Below are 22,639 nucleotides of genomic sequence, written 5' to 3'. Positions count from 1 at the left end.
GGAAAGAGTGAACGGGGAAACCAGGGAGCTGCAAGACCTTGGAGGTCCGTGTTACCCCCGACACAGAAACTTCGTCCAACGTGGAAGAACACGGCTCCCTTCAGGTCCAGGCTCTGAAAACCCAAATCGACCAGAAATGGACAAGGAGCTGGGTCTGGTGGGGTCTTCTGGCTCGACCTCCACCCTCCTGGTGGTCAGATCCTGGGGTTTGTTGGGTATCACCGGGGCTGGAAACCTCTTGGGGCTTCATGGACCATGAGGGGACCTCTTGTGGCTCCATGGCCCACGTGAGGTGGGTTCACAGGCCCCATTTCCAAGGAAGCCCCAACCCCCCTGTGTTTCTCTGAACTCCAGCTGGGACACGCTTCCCAGCACGGCTATTTTAACACAGGCAATGCACCAGTTAGTCTCATTAACTACTTTTTATTTAGCGACTGAAGGAGTACATACATTTGTCAGTGGCATAGATTACATTATCTCTTTACTAAAAAAAAGCTAAATGTATATACAGCCTTAAAATGTTCCCGCTGTAGCTAGCATACCATATTAAACCTATGTTTATATAAACTACAGTTCTTTACATTATTGTACGTATTTTAGAATACAATAAAAATTACCAGGTGGCATGTGCTGTTATCCTTTCTCACCGTCCTGATGTTCTCACAGCTGCAGTAAAGTCTGGATATGCATAGATTATGTGCTGCGTATAACAATTTTTAGTACAGAATATAGGCCATGGAGGAAAAACCCTTGTTGCGTTTGGGAAGGCAGAGTTTTAGTTGCTTGGCTGCTCCTGGAGCTCTTCCTTGGGAGCAGGGAGAGCACAGCGAGGCTTTTTTTGAGACCCTGCCTTCATTAAATCCTGAGAAGTGTTCCGTGATCCCTTTTTTTTCATTAACAGGTCCTTTTTTACCCTGCCTCTTGACTAACTCGGCCCCACAGGCAGCAGCTGCCGACCCAGCCTCCTCCTGAAGCTGGGCCAGGACGCTGAGCCCAGCTTTCCGACCAACCTCCAGAGCTACTCGGCAGCGATGCAGCCTGCCCACAGAACTCATTCCCCTCGCTTTCTTCTTCTGGTCCCGTGTGAATGAGCGAGGCTCCCGCTGATCGCTTTATCCTCTTTATTAAGCCCGTCCCTGCAGAGACCATTTTAATTTAATTCAACCTGATAGCCAAGTCTCAAATCCCCGGGACTCTCTCACAACGGTACCATTTCCGACTATTGGATACAAAAGCACTTCTGCGCCATCCTCTTGCTTCCCTTCAAATCAAAAATATCAAGATCCAATTTCTCTAAATCAGCTTTTAGCTCTTGGACTTGTGCCCTTGCTAAGCATATGGTACTAGCAGCGAGCCCTAAAGAAAGTGCTGAGAATTGCCCCTCCTTGTCAGAATATGTGACCGCGTTCAAACGTGCATGCTAGACAGGAAAGGACTAAAAAAATGCCTTCCCACAACACAATTTAAAGAAACATCGCTTGTCAGCCATATCTGAAGTTAAAAAGTTAACTAAGAAAATGGTAAGAAATTTCATTCACTGGCAGATACATAAATCATCTCTCAGTTTTGTGGGTTTGTTAGTTTAGTCCAAGGAGAGGTATTGCTAAAACCTACTGCTGATGTTGGTATGCGAGGTGAAAGGAAAGAGCATCTATCTGCTGGTCTGATTGAAGCCACAGGACTGACACCACACCAGGATTTGGAGGGCAAAACATCAATGCTTCAGGCAGGTGGATGGGCTAAACTGCCCATTTAATTAAAAATAAAACCAGAATGAGCACCTATACAGGAAAAAAAAAAAAAAAAAAAAAAAAAGAGAAAAAAAAAAGAAATTAACACATAACTTAAAAACAGAATAAAATAAGTTATGTCTCTGACGGGCCAGTAATAACTTTTATTTCACAGCAGCAAGGCAAACCTTGGAGAAGGCTGTGATATTCCAGGTTGCTGGTAGATTGCGACTCCTCCTGGGAGTCCTTGTGCAGAATCCTCGTCTGCATCGCTGTTCACATCTGGATGTTGGAAAGCCTGTCAAAACATCCCTATTTTTGGTATTAGGGCACGTTTCATGTGTGTGGCCGGGGCAGAAACCCGAAGCTCACTCAGCACAGAGGCAGTGAGATACTCGAGCATGGAAAAAAAGGGCATTTTTATTTGCTCCACTTGCTTTACACAAAGCCTTGCTATTAGCCAGTGTGGAAGTGCAGCAGCAAGACTCATGATAAAACAACCTAACAGGCGATGCAGTATGAAGACAAAGAAAATATTGTATACATGAAAACAACAACCAAAACAAACAAGGCTTCTGCAATACAACTTCGTTGGGTAAATATGTTGGAGCCTTTCCAGGAGAATGGTCCCCAGCTGTTACCCTGCCAGAGGCTCTGTGCACACCAGGACTGCTGCCAGATCTAAGATAAATGAACGCCTTATTCTGTAGCCACCCAAAACACCAACGAGACGTGGACTGTTCACATCCTGCTGTACAACCTGCAAGACTTTTGAAAGCTTGGCAACCCAGCAAAAGTCTGGGGCCACCAAAAGGAAACTCTTCTTCTTGGAGCCAGGGTAAGCTCTAGCTGCCTCAGTTTCAAAAGACCTGGTGACAACAAAGTCCAGTTTGGTTCTCAGATTCCCCGAGTACAGCTTGTGATGATCAAAACCTGAATTTATTGCTTGTGAGCTGTGCTGGAGGGAGAACTCAGAAGAATAAATCATCTCATTGTGTACAGACAAGCTGCAGCATGAAGAACATGAATGTAGATGCATGTTACAAACTAAAATTTAAGCTGTGTCTTGTGGAAGAATAAGACCTTGGTAAAACACCCCAGAATCTACCGGGATCATCAGGAAGAGTGTGAATTAGGGCACAATGAGATGTATTTCTGGAATACCTATTAATCCACAAAGGAGACTGAATCTATAGTCAGTGCACTCAAGGCACCAAGCAGCCCGCTGTTATTTTCAGTCTGTATTAACTTGTTAAGATCTCACAGTCTAGAAGCAAAATACCTTTATTTTCCTGGCCACCCAGGTACTCTGGGCTGGGCTCTTGGTTACGTACAATTTGTTGCTGAAATAGTGATTAATATAAGAAAAATGGCAATAGATTTTGACTTTCCTTTTAATCTACAATGAGTTAAAATGACACCTTGGTCTTACTACAAACCACAAAGACAGATTTTGAAGATAGAGCTCGAGAAAACAAAATGAAGTGTATTCCGGAATGTTCGTTTGCTTTTACAATTCATCAGCAAGCATGAGGACCTGCTTCTAATCTTAAAATCTTTGCTGAGATCTTAGCTAAAGAGTCAAAAGCATTTCTCTGCCGAAGCATAGAAATGGTATGGCTTCCGTGTTGCTTTCATTATGAGATGTCCAATCTAAGGTAGTTTTCTGGGTAAAATTTATATCGTTCTTAGATGTCAAAATTAATCCTAATGCACTGCACACTCATCTGAACGGCTGTAGGTTGCAAAGTGTCTTTGAAAAAGGATAGAACGGACATGTCATGCAGCAACCGAGTAAATGCAATCCCTGATTAATATGCAAGTTTTAAAAGTTCAGAAAATGTCATCATACTCCATAGGTGCTCCCTGTTCTCGGAAAGGTCACTGTTTTGCTTGTGTATAAATGTCATTCTACATGAATTTCAATCCAGCAGCTTTTCATAAACTCAAGTCGATGATGATATGTTCAAATATTTGTGTGTTTCCTTTAAAACTGGAGGCAAAGAAAAAATCTCTTCGATCCGTTGACACAGCTGTGAAAGAACGCGGCGCCTGCACATAGATTTCTTTAAATAACCTGAAGATCTTCTTTTCACCATCCCACTGGTATATCTGGGAGAACGTATAGTCACTTCCCAAGGCTAGGTAGTAATTATTCTTAAAGGAGAAAGGCTGCAGCGTCATGGCTCCTCGGGAGGGAAGAGCCTGTATCTCCACGAACTGTTTGCTGTTCCATTTCATTACTCTGGAGTCACCGATGAACCTGGTGAGCGTGATGTACAGGTTGTTCTGCATCCTGAAACTCTTCACAGCCAGGACATCTTCCATGTTGGGGATCTCACTGTGTGGGACAAACTTCTTGGAAGCTTTGTTCCACTGGAGTATAATGGGGACCTGCGAGCGGCTAGAGAGGATTAAATGGGATTTCCCATCTATATCAACAAACTCGGCGTCAGTGTCCCTGAACCACTCGTGAAGGGACTGGTAGGAGTAAAACCCTTTGTTATTCCACTTGTACACTGTGGACAAACCTGCTTTGGAACTATCTGCGATGACAAAAAACATCTCACTGTCTATCTCAAAAAGCTCTATATCATTCGGCTTAGAAATGCGAGACACTTCGATATCCTGGAATTTGACAAACTTTGTCCAGCTTTCATCGTACTTGTAAATGTGCGAGCCACCGAAGAGCTGTGCCACCACCACAAAGACTTGGTCACCAACAAGAATGGCTTTACATCCCACTATGGACTGACCTATTGCCCAAAGAAAAGCACATATTAGCACAGTACAATGCACTCTTCAAACCACAAAAATATTACCAAATCACCCATCCCTTCTTGTAAATTTTCGTCATCTCATAACTGTCTTTTACTACACACCATCAGAGCTTCTTTTCTCGCTTTCTTCTCCCCGGTAACTGGAAAATTGACTTCAAATTGCACCCCTTAAAAGGTGAACCCTAAAGTGCTCACTACTCTTTATCCAGAAGCCAGATTTTGTTACTCAGTAACAACAGTTCTTATCTCTCAACTCAGCAAGAACTTGAAATTCTTTTATTCATGGGATGTCTGTATTTCCAGTTTAACTAGAAGAATGAAATATATTCTGTTTTTCTTGGTCCAAGAGGGCCAGAGTCAGCTTTTTGCTACTGATGCGTCTTGTGGATATCAGTACCACAGCAAGATGAAAAAGATAAATCTAACTCTGTTGTTTCTGAATTTTTGGATTGCGTTAAACTCAAAATATTTAGGACTACTGCAGTTGCCAGATCAAATCATATCGAGTTATGGTCCATTTTGACAATCTCCAGTCACTATACAAGACCCACATCAAAAGGTAACAACTGAACTATTTATTAAATGATTTGTTGCAAGAAAAGAAGTTGTCTCTGAAACAGTTTATGTAGAACTGAATCTGCACAGACCCCTGTGCTTGCTCTGTCCCCAGCTGGCCCTCACCCACTGCTGTTTCACAGCTAGCCTGTGATGAACCATCACCCTTCCAGTGCCAGTAACGTAGGGATTCATCTCCAGTACCATAAAGTATTTGCAGTGTAGACATGACTACTTGAGCTGATCATTCAGGCTCTTTCTGGTCTAAGTCAAAGAGCTCTCTAGAAAATGGTTCACTTCTTTCTCTGCGTATTGAGTATTAAGGCAGTCTTGACAACTAGCTCAGGTCCATATTGTAGAGGGCTAAATTCAGACACCTGAATGCCAACCGTAGAGTCAAAAATGACCCTCCCCCCCCCAAAGTACACAACCTGCTCCTAAGCTCTACAAAACACGCTTTAGGCTCCACAAAAAGCTCTTTACATAATTGTAGTCTGCACCTCTCCCATATTTCAGAGCCCAGCACTTAAGTTGGGTTTTCTAGGAATACAGGACAGTAGTTTGAGAAATGTGTCTCTGCACACGTGCTGGGTGTGGAGCTAGGGCACTAGTTTAGTGGACTTGTAGACTGCCCACCCACACGTATCCTTCAGGCCTATTTCTTTCTACATGCAGCAGAATATTTCTGTCTTCTATTTTGCAGGCACAACAGCAAAGGCTCCTTTAATCTATCCTTTAATTAGTGTGATTTAGGCAGGGAGTAGCTCAGCTGTGACATTCATGTTAGTGTTTGTACCTTGAGAACAACTCACAAGTTCAGACTGAAAAAGCCTAGTTTGCGTGCTATAGCGAGGTTAAATGTGTATGTATGAACAAAATGCACTACTCCATGAAATTATTATTCTACAAATATTGTGAACTTTAATCTGCCAGTTTAAATACAGATGCAGGACAAAAACCATCATCTGGTCCCATCTATGTCTTGCCCTCACAATTTTCCTTGTGAAATGCCAACAGTTCATCAACAACTGGGATCCCAGTGTTTGTGTACCTGTGATGTTGTCGTAACTCCTGAAATTCATTTCAATGTGATCCCACTCCAGCACCATGCAGTTCTCCATGCTGGGCTGTGCAATGGCTACAAACACATCGTTCTTAGAGTTGAATGTATCCACTGACACTGACTGGTAGGGCAAAATCTGGTGAACAACAAAATCTAGGAATATACATTTACAACAGTTAGGACAGGTCCTTGCTGAAAACACAAAATTGATGACTATAAACACTAGAAAATGAGTGATATATTCTGAATTTTGTATTAGCCTAAGATGAAGGTGTCAGTGCTCATGTGAGGCATGCAGCAACAGGGGAAAGTGTCTCCTTGCTTTAAGCATCATGAACTGTCCTCTGGCAGTACAGCTGCCAAGGAGATCAAATAGGTAAACAGTGGCAGAATTCAGATTTTGCAGCTAGGCTGGCTGGCATCCATGAAATCAGGATCATGTTCACATGCTGTCAAAGAGAAGTCTCTTTCCCCACAGCTGGAAGTTGCTTTCCTGTCAAGTAAAATGGCCTTGCTAGAATCACTTTCAAGCTGAGAGACAGCAACTTCCAGCTGAAGTCCAATAACTTCTTAAGACATGCAAATTTAATCACTAGCAATTTGTGTTACGCTAAACCAGGCAGAAAGTGAAATTATATCCAAAGTTTGCCTGGGGATAACCCCATTTTAGCTAGACCATAGACAAAATGGTGTAATCAAAAACTCAGTTAACGTACCGTTTTACAGGGCATTGTAAAGTAGTTTAAGCATAAAATACAACCAACCTGCAAATTACTATCCAGTGGAAAACTTATTCTAGATGCAAAGACTGAGGAGTTGGAACAACCTGTAAAGGCTGGGAGCATAACTCCAAAATCCAAGATTTCTGTTCAAACTCCAAGTGCCTGTACATTGAACTTTAAAAGTCACATTGGGCTAAGTGAGTAGCCAACACAGAACCAATTTGGGGAAAAAGAGCAAACTGGGTCTGAGTTTGATATTTGGCCTGACAGCTTGTCAAGGTCATCATTATCAGAAAAGGACATCAGTATAGCAGAGCTGACAAAGAGAAGCTGAACCTACTAAGGTGCTTCTGTCTAGAAGGTGGCAGAAAGCCTGCCCAGGAGTTATACGTAGATATAAATATACAGAAAAGGAAATGATTATCCCACAAAGAGTTTCTCTGCAGAAGCAGACAGCACTCTTTTAAACTCTGTTCTGCTCTGTGCTTCCACCATTCGCTCCTACTTTGGAAAGCCCTGAACATCCAGGGATTGGGGTGAAATGTTGATTAAACCCTCACCCTGGTCCCTAACTTCGGTGTGTTATGAAACACACGTCTTCCAATGAAAAATTCATCTCTGCACGCCTGAAAGTCTTTGCTATTGAGAAGTTACACTTCTGGAGAATAAAGGCAGATGACTACCATTACACAAACAGAACAGCTACAACAGAAGTGACAGTCTCCATCCTTTGAGGGACTGTTACGGATAGAGCGTGGGCTTGATTCATCAATGCAGGTAGGAAAACAAAGTTACCTTCATTCCCACTGCGGAAATAAAAGGATTGGAGAAAACTGACAATGTAGGTTGCAGAAAGCAGAAGTAAGTGATAAATCATGAGAAGTAAAGTATGGAGCAGGAACAGATATAGTCACAGAAAGTTGAAATATTTTTAAAATCTTGAGAGGGGGAAAAAAAAAACAGAACAGATCTAACACTGAAAAAAACATCTTAACAGTTTTGAAACACTTCAAGGAAATCTGTGGGTTAAAACATACCAGTCGATGTGTTAAAATCCACTGCTCATTCAGAAATGATTCAGTGTTAACACAGCTATTTTTACTTGTACCTGTCCTTGGGCTCTTTATGGCACTGGACAACTAAAAATGGGTAACTATGTCAGCCATAATCAGTAAAATGTGACAAACCAGCTGGAAATACCAGACTAATGTGGGACAGAGTTACACAGTAAAGAGATGCTGCCACATTGGGCGTGCCAAAAATCTAGGCCTTAGGGGCGGTGGAAGAGGAAGGCCTGTCTTCAAGTCTCCTGAAAGCCAAGCTGGGCTTATAACCAAAACACAGCGCCCTTGCACATGGTTGCAGGAGAAACACACACACACAAAAGTGAAATGAGTTAACCTATTTGCATGATGCAAGCCATGAGAAGTGGGAAAGACAATATACTACCACAGAAAGTTAAAAGTGCAGGTCACTGGCACTGCCAATCACTTTCACTGTGAATAAGTGATCAAGAGTTTCATCCATTGGCTTTTCCTTTAATTTGGCAGCACCTCTTTTACATCTACCCTTCTGCCATCACTGTGTCGGTTCAGCAAATGCAATGGAGCCTCCGAGACGCACGTTTTACCAAGCAAACTCCTTTGTTACCACACGCTACACCCAGTCATGCTCACAGAGCATCAGAGAGCAGAAACAATGAAAGTCTGATCAAGGCTGGCAAAGGAGGGAAGACAGTGCTAAAGGCTAATGTGAATGAAAGGTTTGTAGGCTTTCCTCAGGGGAGCGTGTGCTAAGAGCACTGACCAGCAGCGAGCAGGAAAGGAGAGTATACCTAGGGGATATGTTGCTTTATTTCAAAATACAGTTCAGGTCTGAGCCTGTAATTAATCAGCCCTCAGGAATCAATACGGGCATATTTAGCCTCCCTTTAGATCTGGGTGAAGCAAGGGCAAAGAAGGAAAAGACAGCTGTGGGCTTAAGCCACAGGCCAGCAGGCCCACTGGAGTGCTGCAGCACGTGATGTTACATTTATCCTCAGTGTAATTTCACTTCCAGCAGGCAAAGGGACTAACATTAACACATGAATTTTGTCTGTAGCCACTTTATAGCTCAGTATCTAGATGCAAAGAGATGACAGAGCATAGGTAAGTCAGTTCAGGTCTGAGGACCAGGAAGACAAGGCTTGTTTTTGCACACTGTCGGTGCTGTGCAATTTCTTAAACCAGACTGAAATGAAATGAAGCCTACTTTATAGCACTTCTGTTTACAGACACAGTAACATAACCTGGGAGCAGTTCTAAGCAACATCGCTCGCCTGTTTTTGACATCCTTTCATGTGGCACATTATCACTCCTTACCTCTGCTGCTCTTCTAACATATTTTTGAATTATGAGGTCATTCTCTTTCACTTAACATATTGCCCTTGGATTACTTTTCTTACCCTGTCCTGAAACTTTATCTTATGTTACCAGTAATCAACTTCTCTACTGTCTCCTAACAATGACTGACTCCATGGCAGATGAGAACTTGAATGCCTCTGACATTACTGTATAGAAAAAAAGGCAAAATACTGACATTATGTACGTGAAACATGAAAACAATACTCGGAACTGATATCAGTTGTATGATGTGACTGCATTTAAATATAGGCAACGTCTGCTATTTAGTCATAAAATATAAGCATACCCACATGCAGGTTTCTCTTCACTTCCTTCTACATGCTTTACATTACCTAAAATAAAAGTCAAGATCCTGAACAAGACAGTACTTGAAATATTATTGGACATTTCTCTCCAATTTAATGGAGTTCTATAAAGAACTGCTGGCAGTATTGCTGCCACATTTGATGACATTATATCGTGGCCTATTGAATAAAAGCAGCAGATATAGCCAAATCGTTTGAACTTCTCTTCATTGCTTTCTGTGAAATACAGAGATTTTGGGAAGCTCATCCGACATCACTATATGGCCTTATTCCAGAAAACAGAAAGCATTCTGTGATGAAAATTAAGTCACAAGTGAGTCATAATCAAGCCCTGTGGAATATGAATGGTCCCAGCTCTTCTCCCATTATCACTTAATCCAAATAAAAACTTTGTATTTCAGCTTCAAAATGTGATTTTCTCATTTTATGCTTGTTCTAGTACTTTGTAGGTAACCCTTTCCTCCCTTCATCCCCCCAGGTCATGCTCACAGAAATGAAATGGTTTAGTCTACAGCTCTGATATTTAACCATTTGCAGTGTGCTTAGAAATACGCATTCTGAATACCTGTAGTGGTGCATTCATAATCAAAACTTGTCACATCATTTAACTTCTTATCCTGATATTCTGCTGGACCAATACACAGGACATCAGAAACAGTGGAATTTGTCATCTTTAACCACAAAAACAACCACTTGGCTTTGCAGTCACACTCAAATTTATTTCCCCTTAAATCTCTAAAAAAACACACAGAAATAGACATATTTGAAAAGGTTGATAGCAACATAAACACTACAGAACTGTTAGCACCTTGACATTGAACTTAAAAATATGTGAGTACCTTTGAATTGTTTTTGAACTGAGAAGAGGAAAGACTCGATAAGTTTTATTCTGATGCTCTTTACATGTACACTCCTTCACGGAAGCATTGTCCTCGGAAAAACAGTTTCAGTCTAAGAAATAAGACCATGCATAACACTACTAACAAGAGCACTGTGATTCATGTGCAAAGTCACTTGTATTTATATGTTTTCATAGGATTAGGACTACAGCATAATAAATCCTCACAGGGCAGCTGTCTGCTGCAAGTCTGCTTCCCATCATCTATTGCTGACACAGACAAACCCCATTCCTTCACCAAACTACGCAGAACCAGTGCTTGACAGGGTGGGCTTGCTGCTATCACTTCTGCACTACATTAAAAAACAGACCTGAGACTGGTATTTTCAGAGTCCCTGCTGATGGGGAGTCCAGTCAGTTTAACCTCCCCCCTATTAACTTACGTACAATTTCACATACTATGCCTGTTCTCCAATGCTTTGGCAATTTTTGGGCTTACAATTGTACTTCTTTAGTTAAGAGAGTCAGGGATGCTGACTAGCAGCTTAGTTACACGCACACAGACAAAAAACATTGACTATAAGTCAGCAATGTGCTACAACTGCACAAAATCAGAGAAAGAAAAACATTTTAATTAATACATTTCACTAAAATAATCTCAAGTAATACTTGCAACAGGAAAAGCTATGCAGAGAAACTGTAGTTTTAAAATTTGTTGTCTCCCTTTTGCTAAAGAAATATAAATAAAACATTAGAGAGAAGTACAATAAGGCAAGCTATATACAGCACCATGAGAAGCAACAGTGATTTGAGAAATAGCAGTTACTCCAGAGGGTCTACCAAGTAAACAATCTTAAAAAGAGAAAAGATAGAAGAGCAAAATGTATGTTTATTTTCTGCACAGATATCACACACACAAAAGCAGAACTTCAAACACAGAGCAATAGAATCACAGAAGCAGGCAGGCAGTAGAAAGATTTTCATTACTTACAGTTCAATTAGAGAATCTAAGTCACTGAAGACATCCCTTGGCAGAAATTTAAGATGGTTATTGGCCAAAGAACTAGAAAAAAAAAAGTTATAGCTTAATATCATTGTTATCTCTCATCTTGTTGACTCTTACAAAGTCTGAACTCGCTCACAGAATGTTAATTATCGGATACTGTCCAGCCACTGGCATTGTTAACTACCAGAAACACGCAGGCATTAATTACACTCATTCAAGAATGGTGATTGCTCAAAGAAAGAAAATGAAGCTGACGCAAAAGTAAAACATATAAAGCTTTTTTATTGCCTGGGTGAAATGAGACACAGAGGGCAATGACTGAACATGCTGAAAAGAAAGAGGAATGTTAACCACACGTACGCAGCACCACGGTGGCACCACTGGCAGCACCCACAGGCAATGGCTGCACCCCAACACGACCTGTGAGCATGCACAGGCAGCTGAATGTGCCTGTGAATTTTTTTAAGGCCGTTTTTTAATTTGTGGGAGGCATGTTACTGACTGTTGAAGGTTGCTGAAAGCACAGAGGTAAATAGAGGTATTAAATGTGGCTTGAAAGCCAGCTATCTGCAAGGAGAGTTTTGCTCGAGTACAAATTACTGGATGTTAAATAACTTACAGGTGGGTGAGGTCTCGGAGGCCACGAAATGCATTTCTTGAAATGGTTTCAATTTTGTTTCCTTCAATGAATCTAGGCAAAAAAAGAAAAAAGTATTTTCAAAGACTTTAATTAATGTTATGAGCACCACACCAGTGCTTTAGCCTATGTCCTCCAAACTCAGCAGGTTCCTGGGTAGCCCCTTCAGACTTAGAGGTGGGGAAGTCTTGGTGGAGTTGGTCATATTGCCTCATCACCTTGCCCCTGGTGTACCACAAGTAATGATGCAGGCACCAGGCCACAAATATCCGGCAGCAGAGGAACAAAATGGACAAAGCAAAAAAAAAAAAAAAACATTATTCCTTTGTAGTTTAATTCTCGTGGAGCGTGTTGTGTGAGGAAAGAGACCTGGGTAAGACAGACTTCTGAGATGGACTTTAGAAGCTAAAGTCCTACTTTCCTCTCAACAGCTGCCTGAATTGTGGAATCACTGGGCAGCAAACAGCCAGGACTTCACAGGCTGCAGATGGACACTGCTCAAGGAGCCCACATCCGAAGGAAGAGTGCCCACAGCCAGGTGGCTGTACGCACAGTATCACCTCTGCACCCGCAGAGCTGGAGGGCTCCCAGCCCACTGTCTCTGCAACAACATGAACTGCACCTACATACTGGTATCCCAAGCCCAAAGTCTGCCTAAACGTAAAACCACTGCCAGAGGCCTTGTTTGTCTTCTTGCTGCCACATTTCAGTGCTCTCCAGCTGGGACATCACCTCTGCAGGGCACCCAGCTGCACACGAGTCATGGCCCTGCGTACTGGGGGAACAACGGTAGTGATGTATCGATTGCTGGAGCATGCTGCTCATCCTGAATGCACATCAGCATTTAAAGAAAGAGCTGATATTTGAGCATCCTGACCCCAGAGCACTTGAGGACGCATCCATAAATATACCATCAGCACTGCAACGTCGCTGCGGCCAGGTGGCCATCAAGATATTGCACGGTACAGCTGTATCTGTAGGAAGAAAACTGAACATCAACTTCAAAAACAGTTTTATGAAACAAAATGGTCTCCCTTTCCCCTGTGCATCCTTGTTTGTCTTACAGGGAAATAGAGGAAAGAATATTATGCATCAAGGTTACTGCTCGAAGGAGTCAAGACAGGGCTGCAGCCCCGAGTGGGAGGTGAGATGACAAGAGCTCTGGGTTCCTGAGCTGAGACATAGCCAAAATCCTTCGTGAAGTGACTGGGAACCTCACTGCATGCAAAGGATGCAAACTAAAGTATCGTGTCTGCACAGAGGATGTCAGTAAAGGGTCAACCATACTCTGTTACAAGGCAGCCTGGGGACATGAATTCAATCCACATAGCAGAGAGCCAAACTGCTCCCTGACACAGTACCCACGCACACCACCAGCTCGCCCTCAGTGCAAACAAACACGGCTTCGCTGAACACAGCACGGAGGGATGATGGAAATTTGGGCTAGGACTCAGTAATTTGCTGGATTCCTGTGTTACCAAACCCAGCCTCGAAGGCCTGCTACCCTGGGAACAGCAGCAAAGCTCCCATCTTTACCAGACCTTTCTCATCCATGTTGTGCAAACGTAGGCTGGCAGTGTCAGGGGTGCGGGTGCGTGGAATCCTGCTATCAGTTTTGCGAGTGCAGTGTGACACAGTGCTCCTGCTAGGGGATAGAGGTAGCTGCTGTGGGAGCTTCCCAGCTGCTCTTCCTTTGGAGACTTTGCGTGGTACACAAAGAAGCTTGTTCTCGTTTGTCAACAAGGTTTCCTTATACTCTGTAAGGTCTGATCATTGGCAATTGCGAGACACCAGCTACTACAACTGTAATGGTGTTACTGTCTGCAGAGACCCAAAAAAAACAAAAAGCCCAGTCACATTCAGTTCCCGAAAGGTACTGGTGAGATTTGCTGGGAAGAGGAAGCACCCTCAGGACTTGGCAAGGCAAGGAGAATGACCACAACCATTAACTGAGACCATTTGGTCAGCTGTCACTAAAGGAAATTCAGACTGCAAAGCTTTACCAGTCTTAATTGTGTTCCCTGGTTTGCAATTAGCAGCCAGGGACAGAAATTGTCCCTTTGATGAGCTGAGGAGGGGCAGGATTTTCTTCTTCCTAATAGGGGTCTGGTTGCAGTTACCAATGCAACAGTTACTGTAGCGTATGCTACTGTGCCAAGCTCCATTTTAGACTCATCAGCTCTTCAAAGCCTAAGCAAGTCATCATGGAAACAACATAAAAATATTTGCAGGGTAGGGTTTGTGCTTTGTTTTTCTCCTTTTTACCAGCTTTCTGCAAATTACTTTTTTTTTTTTTCCTGCAGACACTTGGAAAAGAATATCAGATAACTTACTGTCACTCAAAAACCTAAACGTAGCTGAATTGTGGATTTCAGCATACATCACTTACAATTATCCTCTATCTCTTGGTCTGCTAATTCTACTGTTGACTGCTTCTCATGTATTAGACCATTTGTCCTGAACATACACCAACTTAATACCTACTTACCTGCAAGTCCTTAGCAAGAATCAGTTTTATGAGCACTGATCTTCCTTTAGGCAATGACAGAAATGTTTTCCACAGCTACCTTTCAGCGCAGAAAGGTGGGTGGAAAGACAATTTTTTTTTTTTCAGATTATATTCAGAGTTTAAAACATACCAGCTCATGTCCGGTAACACAGAGAAATGGCAGTCCTTTGCAGTAGAAGTGAGGACAACCTGGTACCAGGGCTAATACATTTTTAAAAGAAAAAAGGGTGACCTAAAAAAAGAAAAAAAAAAAGATCGGGAAATGAAAATGATGTAAAAACCAATGGAGACGTGAACTCAGTTAAGAAAAAGGAAAGTCAAATAAATGTAAATAATACTATAAATAATTACAATAATTATATGAAAATATATGTTTATATATATCCATATATTCATAATTATTTATAATATGAAAATAAATGCCATGGGCATTAAATGAAATATCAGAACAAAGACAAAGTTGGAGAGAAAAGTTGGGGAAAGAGGGCCAGTCCGGTAATCAGGGCTGTTCTGGGCAGTACCCTGACACCCTGCAGCTCCTCTTCAGGCTGTCAGCAGGCCACGAGAGGCTTCACCGCCTCTTTCCTGAGATCCAGAGTTCCTTCAAAGTGATGGCACTGTTCTGTAAAGCCAGGACAAGCTCTTGTTCAACAACATTTTTTCAGTGTACGGTAATTACACAGAGCCACCTTGCACCCACGGCATATTTTAAAAATCCACTGCAACCTCTGGAAAATGGTGAGCAACCATAAAGGACATTTGCACAGAAATGGAACATAAATCCTTCATCTCTCCTGCTCCTGGTAATCATAGCAAAGACTAAGACTTCATGGCAGGAGTCTTGGCAACTTATCAAAACATCTTGATTTATAAAGGACGGGGATATACATAAAATACCAGACTTACAAGTATTCTAGATGGAAGAGCCCGGCGAAGGCATCGTCCCGTATAACAGTAAAGGAGTTAGAGTTCAGCAAGCTGCAAACAGAGAGCAGGCATTAGGAAAGCACATTAAAACCCAACACACTGTGTTACGCCAGTTGTGTTTATTGACCGTGACCAAACCCATCTTACCGACTCCAGCCCACATTGCCCCACCAATGCAGCACACATAAAACACTGTGGAATGGTCTATAAAAATTTTTAAAAAGAGGCATAATGTGATGCTAGTTCATGTCCACTACTCCCAAAGAAATACGTTTGCTGTACCATTCACCTTGGTTAAATACAGCCTGGTCCTAGATTGCTTTGTCCCCCAAGTAGGACAAGTTGTCCTTTCAGGGTGAGTCTGCTGAGTGTGGACCCCAGGTGCCCTCAACCCTGAAGCCATGCTGAAAGTTTTCAAGAGAGCATCTCAGTTCCTCTCCTAAGCTTGGAGACATAGGGAGCCCTTTTGCACAAGCACCAGCTTCCATTTATGCCGTCTTGGTGGATCAGGGCTTGCTTGTTTTGAGCTCACAGGGGGATGCTCCAAGCAAACCTGTCAATATGGGAGAAGAGCACACAGTTTGCACAACCTGTTTGTCAGCTGCAAATGCAGATGTGCCCAAACTGCCAGAGACAGAAAGCCCTCCTGCCCCTGGAGAGCAAAACTCCACATCCAAACGAACCAAGGAGAAGCAGCTCCGGGTGCTGCCTTGCCCTGCCTCGTGAACTTCAGGGCCAAAATGCATTGGAGCTGCCCCAAGTGGTTTTCATCTGAGCCAGGAGAATGCAGTTAGGAGAAAGAAGCCATGGAAAGGCTTGGCCAGCTACGTTCCTCCTTTGCTGTATCAGAGCACACAGGTAGACAAGTCTCCAGTGTTTATGTTCAAAGGCACACTTAGCCATCTCCTTTGAAGAGCAAAACTTCTTAAGTCTAAAAATCAAATGCCTCTCAAATCATTTTTGTAAAATCTCGGAATTTTCAGCTATAAGTGAACATGTTTGCACTAATCAGTTTACTACAGTAACTTAATCTTCTTTTTGTATGGTTTTAGGCATTTTGCTAAAATTATAAGACTAATGGACATGAGATGCAAACTTTCCCTGTGATCCTTGCATTACTGCTTCATCATGGCAACTGTGACCAAAGACACAGTCCTGATGTACACCAGTGCTCTGTTCAGTATTTGTCGTCATTTCATCCTCCCTTTTTGGCTGTTTGAAGGGCAAACTTCCCAATTACATGGACCAACAAAATGTGTCAGGGTCCAAGGTGATGATGGTGGTGGTTACAAACCCCTCTCACTCCAACATCTGATCTGCCACATAAAATGAAACTTCTGACTTTCTCAACAGCTGACCTTCCTGACAGCCCAACACTTCTTCCTGGAAATCTGTAACACCTATTGAGAGGGAATAACCTTCATCTGCTCAGATTCCCCTGTTCTATTTTGCACCCACAGATTCATCTCTTTCCTTCACAAATGGCACAGGTTTGCTGTTTCCACCCATTCACAGATGGGCAAAGCACAGGGCTCTGTGCTGGTCCTGAAGTCCCACAAAAGCTTTGATTTGGGACTTAGCTTATGCTTAAACACTGCATGGTAAATCCTCTATTTCCCCAAGGAGATCAGAGAAGGCATTGTAGGAACATGCTCCGCTTTTAGTCCTGATCTCTGCTTTCAGCAAAAGAGGGCTTGAGGACATCAGCCTTTCCTTGCCCAGGTAAGCCTTTCATGTAAGAAATATTAGAAAATACTTTGTATATTAGAAAAACAAACAAACAAAAACTTAGCACAACATTAAACGTAATTTTCCATTAGCATACATTGTGACAGCTGTATTTAGAAATGAGGTGATTAATTATTTGCTTATCTTGCCTACTGTATCCTCTCACCCTAAAAGCCAAAGTTGATCAACCTTCTCATCCCAGGCTGTGTTGCCTGGTGTTAACGAAGGTGAATGCCCCCGTAGACCTCCTGACCAAAGGTGAGTCAGAAGCTGTGAAGATTCAGCCCCACTGGCCTTAGAATCATGGAATCATTTAGGGTGGAAAGACCTTCAAGATGATCAAGTCCAACCACCAACACAACCTACCAAGTCCCATCACTTAACGGCGTCCCTTAGTGCCACATCCACACATCTCTTGATGTCCTCCAGGGAGGACACTCCACTACCTTTCAGGGAGCAGATTTCGATTCTGTGAAGAAATTCCTCCTAACTTCCACTCTAAAGCTCCCCTGGTGCAATTTGAGACCTTCTCCTCACATCTTATTGCTCGTCACCTGAGCCAAGAGACCAACACCATCCTCACTGCAGCCTCCTCTTCTCCAGACCAAACAACCCCATTCCCTCAGTCATTCCCCATAACTCATGTTTTCTAGGTCCTTCACTGGTTCGTTGCTCTTCTCTGCACATGCTCAAGCAACTCACTGTCCTTGTAGTGAAGGGCCCAAAACTGAACGCGGTATTAGAGGAGCAGTCTCACCAGTGCCACACGCAAGGACACAATCCTTCCCTGCTCCTGCTGGCCTCCAGCCCTCGCCTTGCTCACTTCTCCCTAGTGTTTTCCATGGGGTGCTGTCCCTGTCCCCAGGCAGTGAGTGGGAGAAGGACTGCGCAGGCCCTAGGAGAGGCAGCTGGCCATGGGACTCCCAGATGCATCACACCACCTCTTCCCCAGACCTATTTAAGCTGATGGCTCTGCAGCAAGCGCTCAGCCCGCATTTCTGTTGGGCCACATATCTATCTTTTAGCCCTGTATCTCTTCAGAACGTGTCTCTACTTTGGGCAGAGCCCCACCAGGGCGAGGCAAGGAGGGCTGGCCTGGCACAGGGTGCCAGGAGCTGGGACATGTGGCAGGGTCACCTCCTGCAGCGGGGCGCATCCCGCCCGTGGGACCACAGTGGCCGCCAAACCACGGGGTCACACTGCAGACAACACACACGTTTTGGGCACAGAGCCCTTCCCATAGGGGTGTGGGTGTCCTCCTGCCTTCCCCGTGCCATCTCCCGTGCTGTGCCACATCTCCCCGTAGCGTCCCGAAACGCCACGCCATGAACCTGGCGCTCAGTGCGAACAGACGGGGAGGGGAACTCTGCCCTGAACTTAACACTGAAACTCAAAAATAAGAACCCAGGGCGTCAGAAAGCGCTTTCTGCCCTCCTTTGGGCAGTGCAAACACGCTGCACGATGGCTCACGCTGCTGCAGGACGGCGCACAGCTGCCCCCGGGCCCCCAGGCTCACGCCGTGCCCTCAGCCCGGCTCCTGCCAAGCCAAAAGCGCAGCCGGGGCGCCGGGCAGCGTGCGGGGACGGGCGCCCCGTGCTCGGGGTACTTACAGCAGCTGCAGGGAGGGCAAATGGGAAAACATCCTGTCCTTCACCTCCGAGAAGGTCCCGTTTACCAGGCTCCTGCCGAAGGGAAAGAAGAGCCGCGGGTGAGGCTTCCCGGAGCCTCGGGTATTGCCGCTGCCCGCAGGGAAGGACGAGAGGGGGAGGCGGGCAGGGCTTAAGAAAACCGTGCTAAAAACAAATAAATAAACAACAAAAAACAAAAACACGACCGCGACCCCCCGGCCGCCCCCCGTCCCCGGGCACTCACAGGGAGCCGAGCCCGGCGGGGAGGCTCCGCGGCGCCCCGGCCGCCCCCACGCACAGCGCCGACTCCCGCCAGCAGCTGCAGGGCGGCCCGCAGCGAGGCGCCGGCGGCCTCCGGCTGCCGCAGGGCACGGCCACCAGGGCCACCAGCAGCCCGGCCGCGGTAGCCCGGAGCGCCAGCAGCCGCCACGGCCCCGCCATGCCGCCGCCCGCTCCCCCCCGCTCCACCGCCTCCCCCGGGCTGACATCAGCGCGGCACCGCCCCGCGGCTGCGCGGCCCGCCCAGGGGCCTGGCCCCGGCTCCCCTCAGCGCCTGCCCCGGGTGCCCCCCGGCTGGGCTGAGGCCGTGGGTGGGTGCCCACGGGGTTATTTTGCCCTCCTGGAGCCGGGGTGTGCCGAGGAGCAGCGTGGGGGTGCTGCCTCTGCTTGGTTTTTGGCCCCCCGTGAGGGAGATGCCCAGCAGTGAGGTGTCTGCTCCCGTGTGGCATCCCCCAAAAATCCATGTGGCCGCTCCCCTGTGCAGTCCCCCCAAAATCCATGTGGCTGCTCCCGTGTGTCATCCCCTCCGGGGGGCAAAAATTGGGAATATACAAGCAAGAGTTGAGTCAGTAGGTTAATGCCTCTGCCATCTGGTTAGGTTGAGGCACGCCAGAGAAATGATTTGAGGTCGGTGACATTCCCAGTCTCTCTCTCTCTCTCTATATATATATATATTCCCAGTTTTATATATATGTATATATATACACACTTGTATAAATACACATGTATTTTTTTATAAATATATATGTAAACACAGTGATTTTAATGATTCACATAACACACCTCTTCACAGGAGCTGTTCTGCAGGACAGCTGTGTCTTACCAACCGCAGTAATCTCAGGATACTTCACTGGCAGGCACGCAGAAATTGTTGCGAACCATGAGCCCTGCTCGATTTTCTTCCTACAGCTGGGTCACCGGCACTTTACACTCTCGTTGTAAAGCAGAAGAAATGGGCAAAAAAAGCTGTGAAAAGTAAAACAGGTACAACAGTAATTTGCCCAGTACCACATCCAGGTGGCTTCTGGAGATCTCCAGGGAGGAGGCCCCACGGCCTCTGGGCAGCCTGTGCCAGGGCTCCATCACCCGCATGACACAGAAGTGCTGCCTGGTGCTCAGATGAAGCCTCCTGTGTGCCAGCTTGTGCCTCTTGCCTCTTGTCTTGGCACCAGGCAGAAACCGAAGTATTCACCCTTGCCAAGTGGCATGAACAGTCTCAGGTGGTGGGATAGCTACAAAGTTTTAAATGCCTGTGCATTCCTACTGGCATATAAAGCACCTTCTCTAAAAGATATTCACCTATTTCATCCCCAAGACTTTATGATCCCAACTCAAATCCGCAACTTCTACTTGAGCTGAGCTGTCTAACACATGCTCCTTTCAGAAGGGAATGCTTTTGAACCTGCTGTCCCTGCCACAATTAATTTTGCAGACAAGCCACTTGCTAATTTAGCTGCACCTTCTTTGCTGGTCACCTCCACATCTGCAGGGAAGGGGAAGGAGGCTTTTCTGCTCTCCCTTCTTGCTGGGCTTCGTACAGCTTCACCTGCACCCGACCCACTCCATATGGTGGCTGTGTGGGGTCTCAGGGCCCTGGGAGCAACCTTTCCAGGCTGCTGGAGGAGGACAAGGGAGGGAGACACATGCAGGAGAGAGGCTGAGGAAAGAGCCTGGAGCAGCAGCAGGATGCAGCGGGTGGCCCCGTCTTGCTGAAATTAAAAATGAGCGATGGTTTCCAAACATTGGAATGACAGAAAGCAGGTGCGTGGGGGTGTAGAAATATAAATATGCATACACACGCACCCACGCACATATATACATTTCCTTAAAACAACATTTGGAAATTGTTTGTTTAAGAAGGGTTGTCTACTGTATCCATACGGTAGCCCTGCATAAAAATGAAATACTTTCACTTGAGAAGAAAAAAGGTGTCAAAACAGAGCTCCAAAGAACCAGGAAGAATGCATTCTGTTGCTTTCCTTCAACTTTCAGTTCATCGGTTTATGTGATTTTTTATGTAGGCTTGCAGGTGCATCCATTTAAGTCATGACACAAATAAATGCAGTCAACTGCATATGAATGATTGTGCTATCAGATACCCATAGATAAAATGGCATTTAGAATGAGTAACACAATGAAAGAAGCACTCAGACAGCATGTCAATGAGCATGACATAAAAATCTGACCAGATATACGAGGTACAAAGGATATGCCATAGATTTAAGTGCTCCTCACAGTCAAATGTGCACAAAAACATGGACAAGTGCACACATGTGTAAGGGCGTGGTCCTCAAAGTGGACATTGGATGGAAAATATGCTGATTCTCAGTTGAGAATGGCTCAGGCATCTTGGCACTTTGAAGGATTATGATATTATCATTGTCACTCCTGCTAACACAATGACTCTTTTCCAAAACCTTGGTTATTGCAGGGAAGTGTAATCACACAGACATTTAGGAGCACATAAATATTAAAAGACATATCCTGACATGAAAGTTGAAAACCCTGTTCCTTTAAGATCAGGAAGGTGTTTCTCACACAGTATCATTTCTGCTTCTCAACCTCTTTTTCGTACCCTCCTGCTTTATTCAGTATAATATTAATGTAAATCCATTCACTGTATTTTCATGGTGGCTTTGACAGTGGACAGAAAACCACGGATCAGCCCACTCCACATGACATGAGAAGTGTAGAAGGGAAGAAAGATTTCAACCTTCTGTTTGAGAAAATGCAATTTCTAGGTTAGTTTGCAAATAAAACTGAGTTTTTTTGGATCACAACTGACCACCTGTCCAAAGAAATTTGGGAAAAAAATTGGGTGAGATGAAAGTATGTCAGTAGAAGTGTTCCTGCTACGAGGACACTTAATTCCTTGTGATCCTGCTGTGGAAGAAAGTATGGGAAAATTAATGCTCTGAGCAATATTCATCTTGCTGAGTGTTTTCCTTTCTTTCTTCACTCGTGGTTGATGTGACCTTTTTGGACTCCAACTGCTAGAGGAGATGGACTGCAACATGCAGAGTACATTATTATTCTCTTGAATTTTCTCCAGCTTTTGTACCAAATGTTTAGTTTGCTTGGTCAGGATTAAATGTCCTTCGCTTTTGCCTTCTGAAGGTTTCTGGACCAGATCACGCACCTGGTATGTTACTGCAGCTTTCTTTTAAGGAACTGTGAAAGCAGTTTTCCTTGCTGAAATGCAGCACTACAAGGTATGCTTTCAAAAACTATTAAAAAAATCTCAGAAATTAATCAAACTACATCTTTCCAAATCCTACTTCAGGAGAGCAGTCTTCTGCAGTGACACCCTGCTCTCCACCCCCCTCTCTTACACCAGACATAAGCTGCGTGCTCTGTTTGGCAGAGGTTGTTGCTCATGTTACACACTGCTGGAAGAAGAGCATTTGGACACGCAAATTGTCCATGCATACAGGTTTTCCAAAAGGTCCCTAAACATGGGTTCACTGTGGCTTCAACGCTCTGGATCTGGGGAAAGCATGCTGTGGGAAAGAGGAATAAACAGAACAAGT

General features: G+C 44.5%; 1 protein-coding gene across 1 annotated transcript; it reads right to left on the bottom strand.

Annotated features, from left to right (window-relative positions):
• Positions 1 to 403: 403 nt before the first annotated feature.
• LGI2 (leucine rich repeat LGI family member 2) lies at positions 404 to 19,305 on the bottom strand. The gene is made up of 8 exons (XM_027457305.3): positions 19,075 to 19,305; positions 18,813 to 18,884; positions 15,454 to 15,525; positions 12,021 to 12,092; positions 11,387 to 11,458; positions 10,123 to 10,292; positions 6,117 to 6,281; positions 404 to 4,486 (listed from the first exon to the last, which is right to left on the bottom strand). The coding sequence occupies exons 1-8, from the start codon at positions 19,269 to 19,271 to the stop codon at positions 3,669 to 3,671; spliced, it is 1,638 nt and encodes a 545-aa protein (XP_027313106.3). The 5' UTR covers positions 19,272 to 19,305; the 3' UTR covers positions 404 to 3,668.
• Positions 19,306 to 22,639: the final 3,334 nt, after the last annotated feature.

The sequence above is a fragment of the Anas platyrhynchos genome, chromosome 4 (genome assembly GCF_047663525.1).
Source record: "Anas platyrhynchos isolate ZD024472 breed Pekin duck chromosome 4, IASCAAS_PekinDuck_T2T, whole genome shotgun sequence".
Taxonomy (NCBI): domain Eukaryota; kingdom Metazoa; phylum Chordata; class Aves; order Anseriformes; family Anatidae; genus Anas; species Anas platyrhynchos.
The sequence above is the reverse complement of the archived record's forward strand: the minus strand, read 5'-3'. Positions and strand labels throughout refer to the sequence as shown.